Below are 19,688 nucleotides of genomic sequence, written 5' to 3' on the forward strand. Positions count from 1 at the left end.
ATATATTAGCCGAGTTAACACAGTTTTTGTCATACCTTATATTTTTATGCAATTTTCGAGATACAATTACGTTTTATATGTTTTTTTAACTCTCTCTCTCTCTCTGTCGAGCTCTCTAAATAGCAATTGCTAGGTAGGTAGTTAGTTTATATTTTTCCTTATAATTTTATTAAATACTAGCGAACGCCCGTTTTCCCAACATTTCCCTTCATTGTTCTGCTCGTATTGATCGTAACGTGATGAAAAGTATAGGTACTATAACCTGCCCAGGAGTATAAAGAATAATTGTACCAAGTTTCATTAAAATCCGTTGAGTAGTTTTTCTTTCTATAACGAACATACAGACAGACAAAAATTTTACTGATTGCATTTTTGGCCTCAGTCAGTGTTTTTTTCTGTGCCTGCGTATCGATCACTAATCACCCCTGATAGTTATTTTGGAAATATAAATATTTCATGTACAGAATTGACCTCTCTACAGATTTATTATAGGTAGGTATATAGATATAGATGTACAGTATATCCTACTTACGTGAGTTTTTTCACGTACCTATCCAGAAACAACACTGACGGACGGTGGACTACGGAACCCTAAAAACCAATGGGATATGTTTAAACTTAAAATAAATGTACCTACTTACAAAAAAGTCACCCTACTTACAAAAAAGTCACCCTACTTACAAAAAAGTCACCCTACTTACAAAAAAGTCACGACAATTAGGGTAGATGTATTCAAGTGTATGAATATACCTAAAACACCCTAAAGATATAAGAAGAAGATAGGTACCTAATTGGATATGAGGTAAGACTAAAAACAAAATCACTTAAAACTTTTTACAAATTTAAAACCGTCATGCATGGAAATCCATTCTAAAAACAATGTATGGGAATATTTTAAATAAAAAATGCGTGCACCGGCCAAGTGCGTGTCAGGCCACGCGCATTGTAGGGTTCCGTAGATTAAAGTAGCACTTTAAAACCTTAATTAATGCAAATGCAAATACTGATAACGACATGATAACCTACATCCTGGGATTTTCTTGCCCCGAGTGCGTTTTTTAATTTCAGCTATAACTCTTGTGTTTGTGTTTTTTTTTTAGATTGTATTTGTGTAAATGCTGCGACAGTCACTGGTGGACAAATAAATAAAAAAATAAATAAATAAATAAACTCTATAAATGGCAAACCGTTTAGCCGGTAGAGGGTGGGAACACATAACTCTAACAAAAATTGGCTCTTAAAAGCGAAATCTTTTTTTTGAAGTCGGTTAAAAAGCTCGGCAAAAGCTGCGCAATTCGATTCCTGAACTATTTATGTATATTCGGAACCCTCGGTGGGCGAGTCCATCTCGCACTTGTCCGGATTTTTTTATATATTTTTATAATTTATGTCACAGTCTTAACCTAACTAATTATGCTTTCACTGTAATATTATTTATTAGGTATATTTATACATCTACGGACACTGACCCTTTGCGGTTTTATTATAAACTGATAGGTACGTAAACATAAATAGACTGTGTTCTTGTCCGCGACTTTGTCAGTCCTTTTTTTTGTATTTGTATATCCTGGAAATCTATCCTGGAACGCCTTTTAAGAACGAAGTTTCTTCCTGTTCCAAAGATAACTGATTAGCGCTGCAGGCACGTGGATTTAATGGACGGTGAGTGGCTAGCATTAGTGGATGTTAAAAAAAAATTACACTATCAACCTAAGCCCGCCAACTCGCAGTAGTTTGATGGGGCTATAGTTGCCTGGTGTCCGGATAAACCAAACCCGGACATAGTTAGGCTTTTCTATTTCGTGTCCGGCCGGAACAAACGGTGTCCGGCTTGTCCGGATTTTGTTAGGCTTTACATTTAGCAAATGAGCGAACGACGAGTGTGTGTGGGAATAAAATAAAAAACATTGTCGTACCTATTAATACTGATGTACACAAAATCCTCAATAATTTAGGCTGTCCGGCCTTTTTACTCAATCAGACGGGGATCAAACCCAGGACCTCCTCTTGTAAATCCACCGCGCATACCACTGCGCCACGGAGGCCGTCACTAGAATATACCCATGCTTTAGATCAGTGATTCCCAAAGTGGTCCAGGTGGACCCCCAGGGATCCACGGGGGGCTCCTTGGGGGTCTACGTCGGCGTCCCCAAAAAATTAGGGTCTACAATTCGTAAGCAGGGGTCAACGAAAATTTATCTGGTTTCATAGTGATTACAAACATACCGAATGAGGAGTTACCTAAATTGTATGAACTTGTAATAAAATCTCATTTGTATCTGGCTGGTTTTGGTAACATTAAAAAGTTTAATTTTAAAGAAGACAATCAATAAAAAATTTAAAATTCTAAATTAATTTATTTCAAACTACTTAGTTAACTTAGTTTAGAAGGATTTTTGAAATTTCGGAGTTTGTACTGGCTCTACCACCGGTTCGGAAGGCAAAATTTTATGTAGAAAAGTAGCAGGGGGTCCACCGGAACCAGCTAAATTTTGAAATTGGTCTATGGGAAAAAAAAACCTTTGAGAACCACTGCTTTAGATAGTAGGGAACGGAAGCCGGGTAGTATAGGGCATTCCATAACTTCGTAGTGCGGATCAAAAATGAGTACCCGAAACGCTTCGTGCGTATGGATGCAGACAGATGGTTGGGTGGTTTTGGTTAACCACGTAACCACGCGTTTTTTCAGGAACGTACCTTCAACTTTATGAACACTCAGTCAGTGGTATTTCGCTTTTATATATATAAATTGTTGTCTAACAATAGCAGTCCATTGTACTTCATTGCATTGCTCAGATACATTAAGGCCATAGTTCAGAATAGTTGTGGCGATGCGTTATTTATTTAACTTTTTTTCTGTGTTATCTATCTTCTATTACGTTACATATTTGATCTCTTACGAGTACTAATTTTGTGATTTCTCATAGTAACTAATGAGAACTGACGCAGCAATGTTGTTTATAGTGTTAACAACTGTGTTATTTCTATACGTTGTAGTAATGTGTTTGTACCATAACTATAGCAGACGAGGTAGACTGAGGGCTAGAATACCTGGTCCAAGATATTGGCCGATTATGGGAAATTCGATGAATGTCATTCTTCCACAAGGCAAGTAGTGCAAATTAATCAATGAACTAGCTAATTACTAGCTAACTAGCTAATGACTACTGGGGCCCCGGTTCAATCACCGGTCACTCACTGTTCTCACTTAATCTGGAGCTTCCAGGGAAAAATCATAAAAAATACTGTAGTTTCAAAAGTAAAAAAAAAACCTTTTTTCCGGATTAAAAGTGCACCCAAAAGTTTGGAAACATCATAACTACACTGATAAGTTACTATCATATTTATTTTAAGTGAACATTTTTTTTTGTGAGAACTCTGTAAGTGCCCTTTATTTGGGGCCCCCAATTAATTATGATACAGGGCCCAAGACACGCTACGCCACTGTTAATTATGTATCTTTTATCTATCTTAACGAGTTATCTTTTATCTGCGAAATCACAAGATGTTAAGTGACTGCATGCGTGATGATTAATTGAATATGCAATTTCGAAAACGGCACATGTCGGATATTCAGTAGGTACATACATCTCACAAATATAAAATATCTAAATAACATAATTATTTAGATTAATTTAAAATTAAATAATATTAGAAATTTTCGAAGGATAATTAACACCAATATGTAACAAGAAATTGAGCAGTGGTTTGGAAAATAATTATTTTTTAATTCCTGCACATTAGAAATTTTCAGACATGCGCCCTTTTCGTAATTATATGTTCAAAAGATTATAGAGTTATTATTTATTCTGATTATAGAGATTAGTCTAGATCAGGGTTTCTCAAACTTTCGGCTCCACGGACCCCTGTTAAAATTTCCAAGTGACAGCGAACTCCTTACTAACTAATGAACCACCCCCTAAGAAAAAAATAAATTTGACTGTGAAGAAAATAAGGTAAATAAATTTGAATAAAAGGTAACACATAAAAAATGTCTTTGTAATATTAATGTGATGGGCTTGTTTCTTGTCGCAAATGGATTCAATGTTAGGAGTCATTTTGGACAATTTTAACTTTAACACTTACTCGGTATCAGTGATCAAGTCACCATTACGTAAATCTTGTCGCGAACCCCTTGCCGTCAAAAGGCCAGCCCCTAGGGGTTCGCGTACCCCACTTTGAGAAACCCTGGTCTAGATGAAGGACTAACTTGAAAAACGTGAAAAAATTAACATTCCTTATTCTTCACTTAGTTCACGCGTTTACTGTCTCGTAAATCTTGTGTTTATCGTAAAAGGCTACGTAATAATAAAAAATTTAATAAAAAAATACAACCGACTTCAAAACCTAAAAACGTACCCACTAAACTAAAAAGTGAAAAATAACATCATAATATGTTCTACCTGCTGATCAGCATGAAGGCGGTGCTAAGCCGGTGATGTATTAATTCAAGCCATGTGAGCATATCTTATAGATTTAGATTTTGCAGACAGTGTTGTTTCATGTGGTCCTGTCAGAAATGGCTTAAATTAAGACAACACCGGCTAAGCACCGACTTCATACTGATCAGCAGGTAGAACATATTATGATGTTATTTTTCACTTTTTAGTTTAGTGGGTACGTTTTTAGGTTTTGAAGTCGGTTGTATTTTTTTATTAAATTTTTTATTATTTTTCAATTTTTAGTGTAAAATTTCATCTCAAACGAATACATCAGACCCCTAATGACAGTCACAACCCATCTTGGTACAAAATTCTCAGCAATACAAATTAATCAAGCCCAAGCACAAGGTAGCTACCGTAATCCGTCAAGGGGTTCCCTTCATTGACCTTGGTCTTCATCATCAGACCCCTAATAACAGACACAACTCATCTAGGTAGAAAGTTCTCAGCAATACGAATTAATCAAGGCCAAACACAAGGTAGTTACTGTAAACTGTTAAGGAATTCCCTTAATTGTCCTTGGTCTTCATCACCAAACCCCTAAATGAGAGTCACAACCTGTCTATGTGGAAAGTTCTCATTAATACAAATTAATCAAGCCCAAACACAAGGTAACTGCTGTAAATCGCCAAGGAGTTCCCTCGTCTGTTTTATGGCTCCATCATCAGATCGATTTTAAACCTTCATAACTTTGTATTTCTTAAAGGTACTAAATGAAAAAGTTTACAAACACACTAGACACCCATATAATTTTCGAAAGTTCCCCTCAATTTCTCCAGGATTCCATCATCAGATCTTGTCATGATGGCAATGGGACCAAATGGGGACTATACCGTTTCAAACAAAAAAAGAATTTTTGAAATCGGTCCAGGCGTCTTTGAGTAATCGGTGTACATACATAAAAAAAAAAAAAAAAAATACCGACCGAATTGAGAACCTCCTCCTTTTTGAAGTCGGTTAAAAAGTGGTCTAAAAAGAACGAAACAAGAAAATATTTCAGATCTAAATAGAGAAATGCATTAGAACAAAAATGGTCACGGTGTTCGCACCGTATACGGTCACTGTATACGGTCTAATGTGATATGCCAGGAACACTTCTATTTTATCTTATAGTTATGCAAACTTTATTTTTCATTTAACACTTTTCCGTTTTTCGATCGGATGCTAGGTATATAATGGGTGCGACCACGACTCTGCCATGACCATTTTTGTTCCTATGCATTTTTCAATTACGATCTGAAATATTTTCTTGTTTCGTTCTTTTAGACCACTTTTTACGTATTCGGGTTATATTTTTGAAATTTTATTTTTTAATCAATACTTTTCCGTTTCCTGATCGGATCTACACTAGCGCTGCAATATTTACCTACCTAATATGTACCTACCACCGTCCGCGCGAACTTTACGATCGCATTATAAAGATATATTTTCACTTAAACATTGTTTTATATAAATACATATTTGTAATATGCTCGCGAAGACCTTTCTTTTGATACCAAACTAGTGACGATTATCTCAGTTTTTTTTGACGTTAGAATCTGTTTAAATTCCGTCATTTATATTTTTTTTTAATTTATATAGCCTATGTCTCAATCTATATTATTACGAATCTTTTGAAACCTCATTCAATAAAATCAGTTCAGTAGTTTAGGCGCTACGGTGTAACATACATACATACATAGTTCTTCATACTCCTGTGCAGATATATGTATACCTACTTTTCATCACGCCACGATCAATAGGAGCAGAGCAGAAATGAAATGTTGGGAAAACGGGAGAAGTTCCTCCATTTTGTAAGCTTCCGTCGCGTGTGCGGCCTTAATGGGTAGGGTAGGGGTAGGACCGGGGTAGTTGAAAGATTACATCGACTTTCACGCGGACGAAGTCGCGGGCGTCCGCTAGTAATACACAACTTAATAGATTTAAAATTTTTTAGTAACACAACACGCGAACGCAATCGCACGCTTAAAATAAAATAAAGATAAATATGTAAAGTATGTTTATTAGTATACATTTTATATTGTATACGTACAATATAAAATGTATAATAACATTCACTACACGCGCAGACCGATAAAGACTGCGGTACTGAATTAACTTCAAATTAAAGTAATTGTCATCTATAAAATATTTATTACCTTTAGTCCGGTATATTATATAAACAACAAGACAACAAATATACAATGTTCATAGTTTATGTGCTCGTTTTGTTGGTGGTTAGTTTGAGTGTATACGAAAGGTTTTGCAGGCGGGGGAGGTTACGGGCCAAAGTTCCAGGGCCAACATATTGGCCTTTAGTTGGGAATACCCTTGAGACGTTAATCCCTCATGGTAAGTTAAGTTATCTAATGTTACCGCCACACTAACACGTAACGTGTGTGGACAAATCACTGTATCTACGTATAAGGGTGCTTTTCCACCAGAGATATGTTGCAAGATGAGAAAACTACGCTACGAAAATATGTGACCGTTTCCACCAATACACGTTTCCTGTGCGAGGAAGATGCACAACCGCAAAATAACTAGCTGCGCGAGAACAATGCGCAGCTCGATCTACAATGCAATTCGATGCGATGTATCGATAGTAGGAAAGCATAGCACGCATCCATAGCACGCATCCTTCTATAAAAATCATTATCTTAGTTGAATCCGTTTCCACCAGTGCTAAGTTATGTGCACCAATGAATATGATTGGTGGATATCAAACGCATCCATAGCAACGTAGCGAAGCACATCTCTGGTGGAAAACCACCCTTATACATCTACTTTTGAAAAATCACAGTTCTTTTTTATATTCCCCTAGTATTTACTAGGAACAGTGTATACTTACTTCAAGCGTTCACAAAGACGTCGCCTCGAACTCTTTTATTTCAATGTTAAGTACTTTTTTTTTGTATTTAATCTGTGGTTAACCCAAATAAATTTAAAAAAAAACTCGAAAGGAAACGCGTGCCGCGTACAGTAGCTGGAGAAATTCGCATTTATATTTTTCTATACTAGTATTAAAAAGAAGTATTACTTATTTTCGGGGTTTCGCCCGCATAGTTCCATTCCCTTGAGAGTCTTCTTGACATCCGCATAAACAAACTTTTTCCATAATTTCTATTTAAAAATTTAACACTAACAACAATATCGTAAATTAATATAATAATGAATTACCAATAAAAAAATACTCCATCTTAATTCTTAAGTTTTTGTGAATAGTTAGAACCTATGACGCCATTTTTCTTCTTGAATAATATTGAAAATGACTGATGCGACGTTCCGTGTCGTACTGACTCAAGATTGTATTCGTTTTTGAATTTTGTATTTGGAGCGGCTACGACACCGTCTTGTTTCGTAAACTCTATCTGTTTGATCTGTGGATACTCGTAATAATTGAAATAAATGTTTTTTTGCAGGGACCTTTATTTATATGAAATGAACTTTTGACTTTGACTTTAATAAAATTCTCGTATTTATTTGGCGTAGGTGGGTTTTTTGTTTGTTTTGTAGGTGTAATTGACACGACCGTTAAAAAAAAACTTTTCCCATGATACCGGTTTGAAGAATGGATTTCGACGGTCTGACTTTGTAAAAGGTTTTACGTAGATTTTCTTTTTTATGTTTTACCTTAAAGGGTACCTCCACCTTGACTCTTGATATTCATAATATCTGAGCCACTGAGCGTTCGTTTTACAAAAGTGATTTTGCAATAAGTATATAATAGAGCCGTGATAGCCCAGTGGATATGGCCTCTGCCTCCAATTCCGGTAGCTCCTACTTTTTAGTGGTGTGCATTTTAAGAAATTAAATATCACATGACTGTCTCAAACGGTGAAGGGAAAACATCTTGAGAAATCCTGCATACCAAAAAATTTTCTTAATCTGTGGTGGTACTATTGGCCTAACCCGTCTAATTCTGAGAGGAGACTCGAGCTCAGCAGTGCGCCGAATATGGGTTGATAATGATGATGATGATCTATATACTGATAATGCTACCTACCTACTAACTAGTATTATTGTTACCCACCCATTCAGCGTCCAGTGTGCTTTGTTTGTTAATTATTGTGCAATTGCCTTAATATACTTACGGCAATAACATTTTGCCTTTTGGGGAACAGCTCTCAAAAGTCGCCCCCTGCAAGACAACCTTAGTCCAAAGGGCTCCGCAATATATACTCAGGTACCTCGGGAGTACAGTTACCTACATAATCGTATATAGGGGTCTAAATTATCATCCTCACCAATCGCATTTTTTGTATCCTTGACCCATCCGAGTGGGGACTACCAGAAGTTTGGGCTAACGACTCTTAACGAGAGTCATTCCCAGAGTTTATCTGCCTAACTAATTCGTTTAAAATAAATATTAAAGAAACTATCAGTAAGACTGATGGTATGAATAAAATAAATTAAGGCGTACGGTTTTGCGGTGGATTTACCGGTAGGCTAAGTAGGCGGGAGCCGCAAATTTCTCCCAAAAAGCTTTTTTTTCTACAGAAACAAAGAAAATGTATTGATAATTTTAATATTTTAGTCCTGTACAGTCGTATACTAAAATATTAAAAATTGCAATTTTATTGACACAATTTAAGGCATTACCTGGCTGCAAAAATTCAATAGTCCACTGACGGCAAGTCGTCAAATCTGCCACTTCTACGGTTTAAGTGTAAATAGCAACCTTATTTCTTTGAGTATAGACTTAAATCCTCAGAGCTGGATATTATTTTCTAAATTCGCTAGTTTTAATCATCATCATCATCATCATCGCCATTCCCTTATCCCACTTAAGTGGGGTCGGCAAAATATGCCAATGTCCATTCGTCTCTGTTACTCGTCATATACTCGCTAGTTTTAAGTCCCATCACGCGTTTTGTGTTTTATTGGTCGTGTGTGTAGAATTGGTCTACAACATCGTTTCCCAACCTGTAGTCCGCGGATCCCTAGGGGACGGCGAATATGTGTGGGGTCCGCGGTGTTGTCTCTGGACCATACATAAATTCTAATATCTCGTAATCGCTACGCTTACTTAAAGCGAGCAGATTTTTTTCTTCTCAGATGAGAGACTAACTAACACAGATATTAGAAATGATGCAAACTTACTTGCATATGTTTTTTTTATTTTGTTTGCCAGCTCTGCCTTCGCACACTACAGGTGAAGCAATATTTAAAGTACCCACGGTGCTCGGGCTATGACCGGGACACTGTTTATTTAAGAGGGTCCGTGAAACTGTGTCTGATTTCCTAGGGGTCCGTGGCTGAAAAAGGTTGGGAAACGCTGATCTAACATCGTCCCGCGCTCACCAGTTACATCATACTATCCTTCGTTTATATTTCTTCATAATTGTTTCAGATAAATTATTCATCTATTTGAGAACATTGAACAAAAAATACGGAGACGTCGTTGGATTTGGTGCATTGGACATTGTCGCTATTAACATCTATAACCCTAATGATATTGAGGTACGATTATATCGTAGATATAGGAAAATTAAAGTAGATAGGTAGGTATTAATTATTATTTAACTAGGTACTTATCTAATGGACAAAGTTCAGCAGGTAATTAGTGTTACATGTCGTAGGAGATAGGTTTTTTCATGACATCTCATAAAAAACATGTAAACAGTTAGGTATACTTAAAACACTTGTATTAAATTAACGGTCCGGACTCTAGACCTTTTACATTTACACAAATGCCTTTTATTGAATAATCTGAGCCTAAATTTTAATGTGCATGAATAAACTGCTTCGCCATCCTTAAAATCAAGAGCCTTGCTACCGCCGTATCAATAATTAGGTATCATTCCTCATTCATCAAAGTCTCTGGACTACTGGGGCCATACGTGTCAAATCAAAAATTAGTAAAATATTATCCACAATCTAGAGTTTTCACTTCACAAATGACAACAGTCAAAAAAAGCAATCTCTTTTCCTGGGTTTCGTGCGCCCAGAAGTTGGAAACATCGTAGTATCTTACATGGGTTAAATCACAGTTTTTGCCAGAAATCTTTACCCTTAATTTGGGGGAGGCCAAATAAAACGTATGATAGCTTCATACGCTTTATTTGGGCCTCCCCCATATTCAGATACAGACAATGCATGTTATGCCACTACTTAAAATATTAGTTTAAGAATGACGTCACTTTAATAAAAGTCATCATAATTATAATTTTTAGACCATTAGTAATTTCCATTTATATTTTCTTATTCATTGTTTAGAAAATCCTCTCGTCTACTAAATATATCGAGAAGCAACAACCGTACACTTTCTTGAGAGGATGGCTGGGTGAAGGATTGCTCACTAGTTACGGTAAAACATACCTATAGTATATACTAATAAAATAAAGAGGAAAGATTTGATTGTTTATTTGCATTGAATATGCTCCGAAACTACTGAACCGATTTGAAAAATTCTCTCATGGATGAATTCCTGAGAACGAAAACTACACGAGTGAAACCACGAGGCGTCTGCTAATTACATATATATTTCTAGGTATAAGTATTTATTACGTACCTACCTACAATGGTTTTGCTCACAATAGGTAGGTAAATACCTAAAGGAAGCAGGTGAACAACCGAGTAGCGTCCGAAGATCGGGAAACTGCGATATCTTTTTGTCCAAATTTCCTGTGATTACAGACGAAAGTCTTTGAACAGTGCATGTCAGTGATTACACGCGGATACGAGACTTGGTCGCTAATTATTAGATCTCGTAAAAAGGGTCAGAAATTTTCGAAAAATGTAACCAGTGACGACTTACGGATCTGAGACTTGGTAGCTAACAATAAGCCTTATTAAGAAGGCTCAGAATCATTCAGCGATAGTGAATAGTCCTTGGGCCTATTTGTTGATTAAGTAATATAGGTAAGATATGGTGTATCCTAAAGGTCGCAGCAACCACATGTAGCCACGTCAACAAATTAGGACAATATTTCTCAAGATGTGACCTATATATTTGCGCAAGTCAAATGATCGTAATACTGCTGAAGCAACATTACGAAATAGTAGGTATATTTCGTACTTTATCAGATAACAAAGTGACCCGGGTTTTACGTCACATACTTCCTACAGTTGCCCAACTTACACGTCATAAGAAACGAAGTCGCAAATTATCGCCAGAACAACTTACACGTCATAATTATAAGTTTAGTTCGTTTGTCATAAGTTAGGTTATGGGCCTCGTCGGTCGGCTTGCATGTAATCTTTCATGACGCTGAATAAAAAAAGAATCTATACTAATATTATAAAGCTGAAGAGTTTTTTTGTTTTGTTTGATTGATTGAACGCGCTAATTTCAGGTACTACTGGTCCGATTTGGAAAATTCTTTCAGTGTTCGATAGCCCATTTATAGAGGAAGGCTATAGGCTATATAATATCCCAGTATTCCTACGGGAACGGGAACCACGCGGGTGAAACCGCGCGGCGTCAGCTAGTCAGTAATAAAATTACATTGAGCTACAAATCTTATCCGATGGGCATAAAGAATATAGTAAAAATAGCAAAAAAAAGTTAATTTATTACGGTTATGTGTAAAGCTAATAACTATTGTATAGCTTCACACTTATCCGAAATAAATTATTGTACCTAGTAAGATCATAGTATGACTATATGATCATTAAAAGTGTTCGTTTTTTTTAGATAAATTAAGTATAACTATCTGCTTATATGTAATATCAGAAAATTAGTTAATTAGGCCCAATCTAGGGACTAAGCCTCCGAAAATTAGGATTGAAAGGATACATAAGTATAATATTAATTTCATAATTAATTCTGAAATAGGTAAAAAATGGCAACGCAGGAGAAAACTGCTCACTCCAGCATTTCACTTCAATATCCTGCGGAGATTCTTTCGTACCTTCGAGGAGGAGACAGAGGAACTCCTCAAAAAGGTCGAGGCAGAAGTGAGCAACGAAAGGACAGACATCGGGAAACTTATCAGTAACATGACGCTCAAAGCAGTGTGTAGTAAGTTCGTTTATATTTGTACTAAGTAGGTCGTCGTTATCAACCCATATTCGGCTCACTACTGAGCTCGAGTCTCCTCTCAGAATGAGAGGGATTAGGCCAATAGTCCACCACGCAGACCCAATGCGGATTGGCAGACTTCACACACGCAGAGAATTAAGAAAATTCTCTGGTATGCAGGTTTCCTCACGATGTTTTCCTTCACCGTTTAAGTCACGTGATATTTAATTTCTTAAAATGCACGCAACTGAAAAGTTGGAGGTGCATTGCCCCGGACCGGATTCGAACCCACACCCTCCGGGTTCGGAGGCAGAGGTCATATTCACTAGGCTATCGCGTCTCTTATACTACTAAGTAGGTATAATAAGAATATTTGTGCTTATATTAAAAACCTGCTCCTTCGCTTCGTGGAAGTAATTAAAAACACAACTGTCTCATATTTTTTTTGCTCTCTTAAATTTACAAGCTAGCCCTTGACTACAATCTCATCGTAAATGATGATGAAATCTTAGATAGAAGCGGGCTAACTTGTTACAAGTAGGATGAAAATTCACACTTCTTTCGGTTTCTACACAACATCGTACCGGAACGCTAAATCGCTTGGCGGTACGTGCCGTGCGGTGGAAAGTAGTCATGGCCGAAGCCTCTCACCGTCCAAACCTGGACAAACTAAGAAAACCTCAATCGGTCGGGGATCGAACCCAGGACCTCCGTTTTTGTATATCCACCGCGCATCCCACTGCGCCACGGAGGCCGTCAAACTTCCTATGCTACTTTTATATATACCATATTATGTTTTCTGTGTCTATACTCTATACTTCTAATAAATCTGTAGAGGTCAATTCTGTACATGAAATAATCTAAAATAACTATCAGGGGGTGATTAGTGATGGATACTGATGCCAAAAATGCAATCAGTATTTTTTTGACAATCTGTCTTGTCTTGTCGTTATAAAAAATACTTGACGGATTCTAACGAAACTTGGTACAATTATTCTTCATATTACTCACGATACATAAAAATTATATTTTTATCACTCTACGATCAAGGAGCAGAGCAGTGAAGGGAAATGTTGGGAATAAGGGAGAAGTTACTCAATTTTTATAGCGATTCTACTGTAAAGGCTGGATTAAAGAGGACAAAGGGCGGACCAAGTCGCGGGCGTCCGCTAGTCCTGAATAAAAAAAACATTGAATTAGCAACTGAATTTCACGCGGACGAAGTCCTAGTATGTAGCTCAATACTCCTCTCACAAAAAATCCTGCTATTTTCAGAAACAGCAATGGGAACCTCAATGAATGAAGGCATACAGGCGTTGTCTGCAAAATATTTCGATGCAATACAAAACCTTGGAGCCATTTTAGTCCGACGAATTTGCACACTATGGCTATTCGTAGATTTCACTTACCAGTTCACCTCATACGCCCGCAAAGAGCAAAAGATTCTAAAAGATCTGCATGGCTTCACGAGGGACGTAATTCGTCAGAGGAAAACGTATTTGAAGCAGAATCCTTCGATATTGAACTTGGATTACGATGACGAAACCAACAAGAAAGGTCGCCTCGCTATGTTGGATTTGTTGATCCAGAACCAGAACGAAGGGGGTATTGATGATGAAGAGATTAGGGAAGAAGTCGATACGTTTATGTTCAGGGTGAGTGATACGTAGTAGGAGAGTTAGCCGTGGCGAGCTCAATGTTTTCAATAGAGGCGTAGTTACCGGGGCGTGTGAAAACAAAAATTAGTAAAATGTAGGTAATCCACAATCTCTTTTTATCCCTGGTTAAGCGTGCGCCCAAAAGTTGGTAGCATTCTACATAAGTTAATTCACTGTCATAATTATTTGTACAAAACAAAGTTAGTACAAATGTGTAAGTACAAATTGTACAAAAACAAAAGTACAACAAAAGTTCATTCGTTAATAACGGAGTACTCAAGATAGGCATTTTTGCGTCAACTGTGTATCACTACCACCCAGTGGCGTAGCGTGCCTTGGGGGGCCCTGTATCAAAATTAATTGGGGGGGGGGGGGGGGTTTTGGCCTCAATATAAAAGGAGAGAGAGTTAACAATGTCTGATGATTATAAACCTTTTTATAGTTCAAATAGGTACTACCTAACACCAAAGTACAATTATTTATTTTGGCAAATCTATTGCGTATCTAAGTAAGTAGGTACTATTTACGTATACCTACCTGTCAAAAGCTTTGCATTACTCACGTAGTCGCAACAATAACGTCAACCTCTAAAATGGACTAATAAAAAGGCAATAATATTATAGTCGTGTGTAATTTGTGTGTTTATAGGGTCACGACACGACTTCAATGGCACTAACATTTTTCATCATGAGATTAGCTGATGAACCACAAATACAGGTGAGAAAAGATTAAAACTTCTACATAGATAAGTTTCCAACTTAAATCATTAATAACAGCCCATTTAAATGTAACTAACTAACTGTAACCTATCACTATCTGAGTCAAACTTCCCTCCTTATAAAAAACGGGTTTCGAGTTTAACCTGTATAGATATTTGGCCGATATAGTTTAGCTTAGAACGATCACTATGATCAACGACGTCATTAACTCGTGCCAATTTGTATGGGGCGTTTTTCAGGGATCCGTGGCAGTGCCGCAAATATGGCCCTGTAGCTCCGAAAGTAATGATCGTAGATATCCAATTACTTTTACAAAATTGCTTTACTGTTAACATACTCCTAAAATGCACATAAAAAACTGTCACATATTCCTAGTTAATTGAAACGTGTCCACGAGTTGTAAACATTAATTTGTTTATGGGATTTTGATTTCTTTTTGCTTCAAATTTCACATAGGAGAAAATATACCAAGAAATGAAATCAATATTTGGAGATTCCGACCGGCCCGCCACAATGGAGGATATCAAGGAGATGAAGTATTTGGAGTGCTGCATCAAGGAGTCGCTGAGAATATATCCCAGTGTGCACTACATAGCAAGATATGTGACGGAGGATGTGGAACTAGGTTTGTGGAATCTATAATCTATAAGTAGATACTACACATAGAAAAGAGACGAAAAAACTTACACGTATTAATCCCGAAAAAATCCATAGTTTCCCGAAATTGCGAAAACTGATGATTTTGATGACATGAATGTTTGTTACTCTTTCACGCCTCGACTACTAAACCGAATTAGCTGTTTGGCATTGAGATATATTATAGCATGGATTAGTAGATAGCCTACTTTTTATCCCGGAAAAATCCATGGTTTCCGAGGGATTTGTGAAAAACTAAATTCCACGCGGACGAAGTCGCGGGCGTCCGCTATTAATATTATATTAGTAACTCACTGGCACACGATCGTGTCTTCGTCCGCGTGAAATTTGGTTTTTTACAAGTCCCGCAGATAATATGGGTTTTTATGGGAAAAAAGTAACCCATATTCTCCACCAGGGTCCCATTTATCTCAGTAGCTATCAAAATTCAAATAAATCAGTTAAGCTGTTTTGACGTGAAAAGGTAGTAGAAGGAAGTACTTTTGGATTTATAATTGTCTAATTCTAATATCGCAGCAGCAATATATTAGCAGCGAAAGATCTCGTACCTCGGACATATTCTGTATCACGATAGATACTGTTTGCTTCAAACTATTATGATGGGCAAGATTGCAGGGAAAAGGGAGTAGGAAGAAGAAAGAAGTCCTGGCTACGAAACATAAGGGAGTGGACTAGCATAAAAACAGTCGAAAAACTTTTCCACCTAGCCATGAACAAAGAGAAATACAGCTGACCGCCGACCTTCATTAATGGAGGGGCACTTAAAGAAGAAGGAATAAATAATTGGGTTATGGTACTTAACAGAACCATTGTAACCAACGATTACTGTTTTTATTATTAGTTATTTCTGTCATAAAACTTGATTTGGTTCCAGGAGGCTACACAGTACCAGCCAATTCGATTATTCAAATCCATATATATGATTTACACCGTCGAGAGGACTTATACCCTGAACCTGAGCGTTTCGTACCTGAGAGATTCTCGCCCGAAAACTGCGTCAACCGACACCCCTACGCCTACATACCTTTTAGTGCTGGGCCAAGGAACTGCATAGGTGAGCTCCAGTGTTCGTATCCGAGAGATTATCTCCCGAGAACTGCCTCAACCGACATCCCCACGCCTATATACCTTTTATTGCTGGGCCAAGGAACTGCATAGGTGAGCTCCAGTGTTCGTATTCGAGAGATTCTCTCCCGAGAACTGCCTCAACCGACACCCCTACGCCTACATATCTTTTAGTGCTGGGCCAAGGCACTGCATAGGTGAGCTCCAGTGTTCGTATTCGAGAGATTCTCTCCCGAGAACTGCCTCAACCGACACCCCTACGCCTACATATCTTTTAGTGCTGGGCCAAGGCACTGCATAGGTGAGCTACAGCGTATCATATCCGAGAAATTCTCTCCAGAGAACTGCCTCAACCGACATCCCTACGCATATATACCTTTAAGTGCTGGGCCAAGGAACTGCTTAGGTGAGCTTAAACGTTTCATACCCGAGGGATTTTATTCCGAGAATTGCTACTTGACTCAACATTCAACAGTTAATTGTTTACCTTTTACGCCTAGGTATTATCGGATGCAATCTTTATGACGTTACAGTTCGCGCGGCGAGAGTTTGGCTTTGACCGTTATTGCGCAGAAATCAGAAATTGGGTATCAACGGGCATTAGCGGGGTGCGGGGCGGGTGCGCGGTGCTCTGATTGGCGCTCCAGTCGTTACCTGCCTCTCGCACCGAAACGACGTACCGCGCACTCCTGTTGTACAATCACGTTCACAAATGAATTGCTATTTTCGTTAATTGTTGTCGATTGTTATTATTTGTTGAGTTTGTTTGTTTAAGTTTTTTTGTTAAATATTAAAAAGTGATTTAAAAATGCGTAAAAAAAACATTGTTTTAAAAAGGCAAGCACGGAAAATGATATATGACGTGAATTGCTTTTTAAAGAAAGAAGCTGACGAATGTATCGATTCATTGAAGCAAATTCGAAGTAAGATTGAGGAAGTTGCTTCTTTACTCAGTCAGTCGGAAAATAACCAAACTATAGAGACTTTGCAGGTAATGAAAACGGAAACTGTTTCTAAATTAAATAGAGTAGTCAGTAAATTAGCTCAGATTCAAAAACTCTGTATAAACATTTTAAATATGTAAAATAACTATCAATAGTTTTAATAAATGAAGAAGTTTATCTACTTCGTATTATTTTCTAGCATTATTATCACTATACATGAATTTTGACCCACTCAAATATCCAACCTGGTACATAAAAAAGGAAAAGTATTGTGTGCGTGACAGTACCCATGCGCAGTAATCCCCTCCATCCGAAGGTCAAAGCCAAACTCTCGCCGCGCGAACTGTACTGAACATCGCGCGTTAAACTGCACAATATTTTAGATATCCTTTATAGACTAAAGGTGTAGGTGACCTACCCTTTTACCTAAAGAATCCCGCTCAAGAGATTTCAGTAGGTAGGTACCTACATACATAGTCAGGCTCGTAAAAAAATGTTTATTCATCACATCATCCTTGTTGTACCTATCTTATGTTTCATCTCAGGGGCTTGCACAATTTGCTTGTTTTTAACTAGGGCAGTTAGTTCAAGCACTGGTACCTACTACCTACGTACAAAATGGAAAACTCTAACGAACGAACTCCTTCGAGATAATTAATTTATTTGCCAGTTTGAAATCTGGTGTGTTTTAGTGTTTCATGGTTACAACAGTGGTGTATATTCCACAGATTCAAAAATACATTCCCTATTCATGTTTCAGGTCAAAAATTCGCCATGCTAGAGATGAAGACTTTAGTGTCCAGTATATTGCGGAAGTATCGCTTGGAGCCCGTCACTAGGCACAAAGACATCGTGTTCGTCAGTGAGCTCGTGCTGCGCTCTAGAGACCCTATCTATGTCAAATTTTGTTCAAGATAAATAACTAATGCTACTTATACTAATTATTACTATTTACAATTTATCTATACTTATAATAAATCTATAGAGAAGTCAATTCTGTACATGAAATATATTTCTAAAATAACTATCAGGGAATGTTTAGTGATCGATACTGATGCCAAAAACGCAATCAGTAAAATTTTCGTCTGTCTGTCTGTATGTTCGATAAAGAAACACGGATTGTTGTGTGTGACACCCGACGGATGTTAACGAAACTTGGTACAATTGTTCTTCATACTCCTGGGCAGGTTATAGTATACTTTCATATCATTTCATATCATCACGCTACGATCAATAGGAGCAGAGCAGTGAAGGGAAATGTTGGGAGAAGTTACTCCATTTTTTAAACTTCCGTCGCGTGTGAAGCCTTAATGGGTAAGGGAGTAGGGAGGGTAGGGGTAGGTTAGGGGTGGAGTAGGGCTAGGCTAGAGATAGTTAAAAGTTTACATCGACTTTCACGCAGATGAAGTCGCGGACGTCCGCTAGTGTGGACTAAGACTGCGATAGTTGTAGGTACCTCATTTTACTAAGGGTGAAAGTTCGTCTGCTTCTAAAAAAAAGTAAGTCCGGAACAGTACGATGCAAACTTTGTCGTTTCGTAACATCGTGCTTTAAGTTGCGCAATACGAAATTTTAGGTATCAGCGGTAACGTAGGGGCGCGGTAGCAGGCCATCACCCCGCACGCGCAACCTCATCTCCCAGTCATCCGCTATCACTTCTCGCGTCTTGATTTTAGCGTACTTTTTGCAGCTTATTACCGAGACGTCATAAAGTAAGCATCAAACTGCAGTCAATCACGATCTTTGGACTTTGGCTTTGAGTGGTGCAAGTTTCAAGGATCCGGACCATCTACCGTCCAAATGATAACGTATTTTTAATATATTCCTCGGCTTTCGCAGTCACTTGTCTTCGCTTCGCGGAAACCTTTCAAGAACACAGATAAAGATGTCACTTTAAGGGGTCTCTAGTAAAAAGTTGCCGCAAAGCTAAGAGTTTTGCAACTGGAGATATAATTCCTCATGATACCCCGTAGAAAATATCCAAAAAAACAATTTTTATACTTGAACAAATGAGAATCTGGACTCTTGAAACTTGTTAAACCAAACCCACAACAGTCTAAACTCCATACTGTGCTGTCGTACTTATGTTAGGAGCATGGGTTGATAACTCAGAATAATTACATAGGGACCTGCCTCGCTAGATGTTACTTTCAGTCAAAGTACATGATTAACAATCTAATGCGATTATAAAAACTGTCTCTATAGAATCGGTGTTTTATAGTTGCTGCAATCATGTTCGTTCGTAGTTGAATGGTGTA

At 37.6% G+C, this 19,688-nt stretch overlaps 1 protein-coding gene across 3 annotated transcripts in view; it reads left to right on the top strand.

Moving 5' to 3' along the window:
• LOC112053241 (cytochrome P450 4c3) overlaps positions 1 to 18,460 on the top strand; it is a 45,665-nt gene extending 27,205 nt beyond the window's left edge. Inside the window, exons 1-9 of one of the 3 annotated variants that reach the window (XM_024092611.2) lie at positions 2,806 to 3,108; positions 9,775 to 9,884; positions 10,641 to 10,731; positions 12,202 to 12,387; positions 13,663 to 14,042; positions 14,694 to 14,762; positions 15,221 to 15,389; positions 16,296 to 16,475; positions 18,191 to 18,460. In XM_024092611.2, coding sequence (XP_023948379.2) covers positions 2,934 to 3,108; positions 9,775 to 9,884; positions 10,641 to 10,731; positions 12,202 to 12,387; positions 13,663 to 14,042; positions 14,694 to 14,762; positions 15,221 to 15,389; positions 16,296 to 16,475; positions 18,191 to 18,348 — 1,518 coding nt within the window. In that variant the 5' untranslated portion in view covers positions 2,806 to 2,933 and the 3' untranslated portion in view covers positions 18,349 to 18,460. Of the gene's footprint in view, positions 1 to 2,805; positions 3,109 to 6,494; positions 6,774 to 9,774; positions 9,885 to 10,640; positions 10,732 to 12,201; positions 12,388 to 13,662; positions 14,043 to 14,693; positions 14,763 to 15,220; positions 15,390 to 16,295; positions 16,476 to 18,190 lie in introns of those variants that run through there. The other 2 variants (XM_024092612.2, XM_052883389.1) reach the window with 2 other exon arrangements.
• Positions 18,461 to 19,688: the final 1,228 nt, after the last annotated feature.

This window comes from Bicyclus anynana, chromosome 9 (genome assembly GCF_947172395.1).
Source record: "Bicyclus anynana chromosome 9, ilBicAnyn1.1, whole genome shotgun sequence".
Taxonomy (NCBI): domain Eukaryota; kingdom Metazoa; phylum Arthropoda; class Insecta; order Lepidoptera; family Nymphalidae; genus Bicyclus; species Bicyclus anynana.